This window comes from Lactuca saligna, chromosome 9 (genome assembly GCF_052625555.1).
Source record: "Lactuca saligna cultivar CGN05327 chromosome 9, ASM5262555v1, whole genome shotgun sequence".
Lineage (NCBI taxonomy): Eukaryota > Viridiplantae > Streptophyta > Magnoliopsida > Asterales > Asteraceae > Lactuca > Lactuca saligna.
The window spans coordinates 818,845-822,959 of record NC_136425.1 but is presented as its reverse complement, the minus strand read 5'-3'; the positions used below and the strand labels follow the sequence as shown (position 1 = coordinate 822,959).

Sequence of the window (4,115 nt, the reverse complement as noted above, 5' to 3'; positions counted from 1 at the left end):
TGTTTTTTTATTTTTAAAAAGTTATTTATATCAAAATTCATAATTTTTTATTCTCTATGAATAGATATCAATATTTATATAGTTTTAATAAAATAATTTTTTTTATAGATTCAGCTCTTGTTATTCATAAGTAAATAAAAATGTATCAAATTTTTATTATAGGAGATTCGTTATTCACTTATAAAGTTTGAACTCTTAGGTCAGATCAGTTCGATCTGGGCTTTCTTTGAATAGTCTAATTGGTTAAACTAGGTTCTTTGGCCCGGTTGAAAAAAAAAAAAAAAAAATGTGATCCAATCTATATGCAATCCTCTCTTAATAAATAATTTTTTTTTCCTTTGTCATTCTCTCGTTCAATTTGTCAAATTTTATTTTATGATTATTTTTAAAAAAAATTCACATGTTATTTTATGAATTTTTCTATTTTATTAAATTTCACATAATATTTTAATGTAATAATTACAATAAATGTAGTACTAAATTGATATCAATTTCATTAATAAAATTATCTTTTAGGTTCAAAATTCTCAAAATTAAAAATCAATAGTTTTTTATTTATTTAAATTATTTGTTTAAATTTAAAAGATAAAAGAACATTTGCATTATAATATTTTATTATTTTTTTAATTTTCTTATGAATTTATTATATTTATTGTTTCAAATCAAAGACAAATATTGTGAAATTTTATAGTTTCTAAATACCCAAAGGAGGCTTTTACCGTCAAATATTAATGACTCAGATTTTCAAATAATTTATTTTTGTGTTCTGATTTTCAATGAACTAAAAAACTTGATTATGAGGGAAAGGCTATCAATGTAAAAGCAAGATGGATGCTTTTGACCACCGAAAATAAAGGGCAAATTACACAAATGGTCCCTATGGTTTAGGGTAATTTGCATGTTTGGTTTCTAACTTATTTTTCTAACTTGAAAGGTTCCTACTGTTTGTTTTTGTTACACGTTTGGTCCATATCTTACATAAAAAGTCTATTTTTCTCTTGATTTTTTAATTTATTTAAATAAACACACCCCCAACCCGATCCCCTCACCTTACCTTACCCACCCTACAATTTTTTCCCTATTTAAATAGCTGTCTTTTTACATAAGATAGGGACCAAACACGTAACAAAAACAAAAAATAGGGACCAATCGTGTAACAATAACAAACAATAGGGACCTTCTGAGTTAAAAAATAAGTTAGGAACCAAACTTGCAAATTACCCCAAACCATAGGGACCATTCGTGTAATTTACTCGAAAATAAACAAGGAAAGGAAAAAAACAAAAATATAAAAGGTGGGGAAGTGGAATTTGAATTCTCCTGCGGCTGTAATGCCATGTTATGTGTATCTGTATTTGTGCTAATAGTTGATCTGCTGCTCATCATCTTTCATCTTCCACCCCATTTGTTTACTATATATAAAAAATACGAAATTCATATATGGACATGGATATACCTAAAGGAACCATCGTCTTCACCACCGTCGGCCGACCCCAATATGGGTTCGATGTTTTCTCCACTCCACTGTCACTTAATCTCCAAGAGTTTTCAGAGCACCGCCTCACAGACGGTGTTTCTGTCAATTTCAATGCTCAGTTCACTGGCCCTGATGAACAACACCGCCTGGTTTATGTTTCCGAGAGAAGTGGATCGTCCCAAATCTATCTAGATTCAGACCCCGTACCCTACTCTGCACCTGAAATAAGTCTCTTCCATGACCGCCCCATCGTTAGAGACGGACGTCTTTACTTCATATCCGCTCACGAACCCTCTGATGCACCCTTCAAAAGCTGGTCCGCCCTTTACACCCTCCGATTAGAATTAGACGCTGCTGATGCTAAAACCCTGTCTCGCTTGACTCCTTACGGATGTGTCGACTATAGTCCATCCCTTTCTCAATCCGGAGATCTCGTCGCCGTTGCCTCTTATGGTTTTCGCCCTTGGGCCGGCGAATTTCACCACCTCGAAACGGATATCGTTGTTTTCCGTCTTTCAGACCCCACAAATCGCTGGCTCGTATGTTCACAAGGTGGGTGGCCTACATGGTCGGGCGACTCTGTGATTTACTTCCACCGACAAGCCGACGATGGCTGGTGGAGCATTTTCAGACTCGACTTACCCTCCAAGTTTGATCTTTCTCCACCTCCTGCTCCTCAACGTGTCACTCCTCCAGGTGTTCACTGCTTTACGCCGGCTGCTATGCATAACCGACCACAAGTTGCTGTCGCGACTCGCCGAAAGGGCGATATTTACCGCCATATCGAAATCTTGGATGTGGAATCCGGCAGGTTTTATCCTGTAACCAAGTTTCTGAATCCTAATATTAATCACTACAACCCATTTGTTTCTTCGCAGTCGGGGTTCCTCGGTTATCATCGGTTTAGAGGCGAATCAGGACATGGTGAGTCTATAATTCCACACTTAAACCTGATTTCATCTCCGATTAAGGGTCTTGGAATGGTGAGGGTAAATGGGTCGTTCCCTTCAGTGTCTCCAGCCGGAGATCTGATCGCCTTCAATCCTGACTTGGACTCAAATGGAGGTGTTGACATTGTGAAATCAGATGGATCAAAGAGGTGGAGTCTGTTGAAGGGACGAACATCATTCTACAACTCATGGAGCCCCAAGGAGAAAAACGTGTTCTTCACGTCGATAGGGCCTATATTTGATTCTGTGAAATCGACGGTGCAAATTGCACGGATATCCTTTGATTTAAAAGGAGAAGATGATGTTGAAGTTGAAATCAAGATTCTGACGAAAGAGGAGACAGGCAACAACGCTTTTCCTTCGTGTTCACCGGACGGGAAAAGTGTGGTATTCCGATCAGGGCGGTCGGGCCACAAAAACCTCTATGTAATGGACGCCGTGGAAGGAGAATATAAGTTTAACGGTGGCATCCGACAGGTAACGGAGGGACCATGGATTGACACAATGCCGAGTTGGTCGCCTGACGGGAAGCTCATTGCTTTTTCTTCCAACAGACACAATCCGGACAATGCAGAAGCTTTCAGCATATACATCATGAGTCCAGACGGGAGCAATACACGTAGGATCTACGTGGCTGGAGCTGAAGGGTCTGAAGAGGTGGATAGGGAAAGGATAAACCATGTGTGCTTCAGTGCTGATGGGGAGTGGTTGTTGTTCACCTCCAATATAGGCGGAGTAACGTCGGACCCGGTTTCCCTACCTAATCAGTTCCAGCCTTACGGAGACCTTTATGTCACCCGTTTGGATGGTACCGGCGGCCTGCGGAGGCTCACTTGGAATGGATATGAAAACGGGACTCCCACGTGGCATCCTGTTCCTGTTCCTGAGTTGGTGAATTCCGGGGATAAGTTGTTGGGTCGATTTGATGAGCCACTATGGATCAAATGTGATTTCTAATCGCACCACTCTCGATTCAACAAGACAACAATAAACAATAAATAAAATTCCGATGGAAACTAGATCTGTTTGGTCGCATCGGATTTGTAACAGGGTTTCTACATGTACTTTTATTTTCCAATTTTACGCTGATTTGATTTGTTTTAATTCTTTTTAATTATTATTATTATTATTATTATTATTATTATTATTATTATTATTATTATTATTATTGTAACGTCTAGTTTCTGGTACATATTTAAAATCACAATTGATGCACTTTTATAGAGGAACTCGACGAGTTGGGAGCCCCCAAACTAGTCGAGTAGGAATTATTTGGGACGCGGGTTAAAAAACCTACTCGACGAGTTAAGAGGCCTCAACTCGACGAGTAGGCTGGCAGAAATGAAACCCTGGTTTTCAGGAGTTTGCACTCTATTTAAAAGCCTTAAAGTTTCATTGTGGTCATCCTCATCGTCCCCTCAATCTAGAGCAAACCCTAATCGTGCCTCTTTCCCCATTTTGAGTGTGAGTGAGCCTTAAAAGTGTTCTTTGGTGTTTTTCTTGAAGGAGTATGAAGTTGGTGGTGCAAGGTCAAAGGGAGGAACTTTAGATCCAGGATCTTCAGTGTTTTGGCAACCATTTGGAGGTATAAAGTCGATACCTAGACTATTTATTTGCTAGATCTCTTCTTTGAGAAGTTTATGGTCTTAGTAGCTTGTTTTGGTGTCATTTATGGAGTTGAACACGTT

At 38.6% G+C, this 4,115-nt stretch overlaps 1 protein-coding gene across 1 annotated transcript; it reads left to right on the top strand.

Moving 5' to 3' along the window:
* The first annotated feature begins 1,311 nt into the window (after positions 1 to 1,311).
* On the top strand, positions 1,312 to 3,531 carry LOC145015842 (tolB protein-like protein). The gene has a single exon (XM_078974316.1). It carries the CDS (start codon positions 1,441 to 1,443, stop codon positions 3,382 to 3,384), a length of 1,944 nt encoding a protein of 647 aa, XP_078830442.1. The 5' UTR covers positions 1,312 to 1,440; the 3' UTR covers positions 3,385 to 3,531.
* Positions 3,532 to 4,115: the final 584 nt, after the last annotated feature.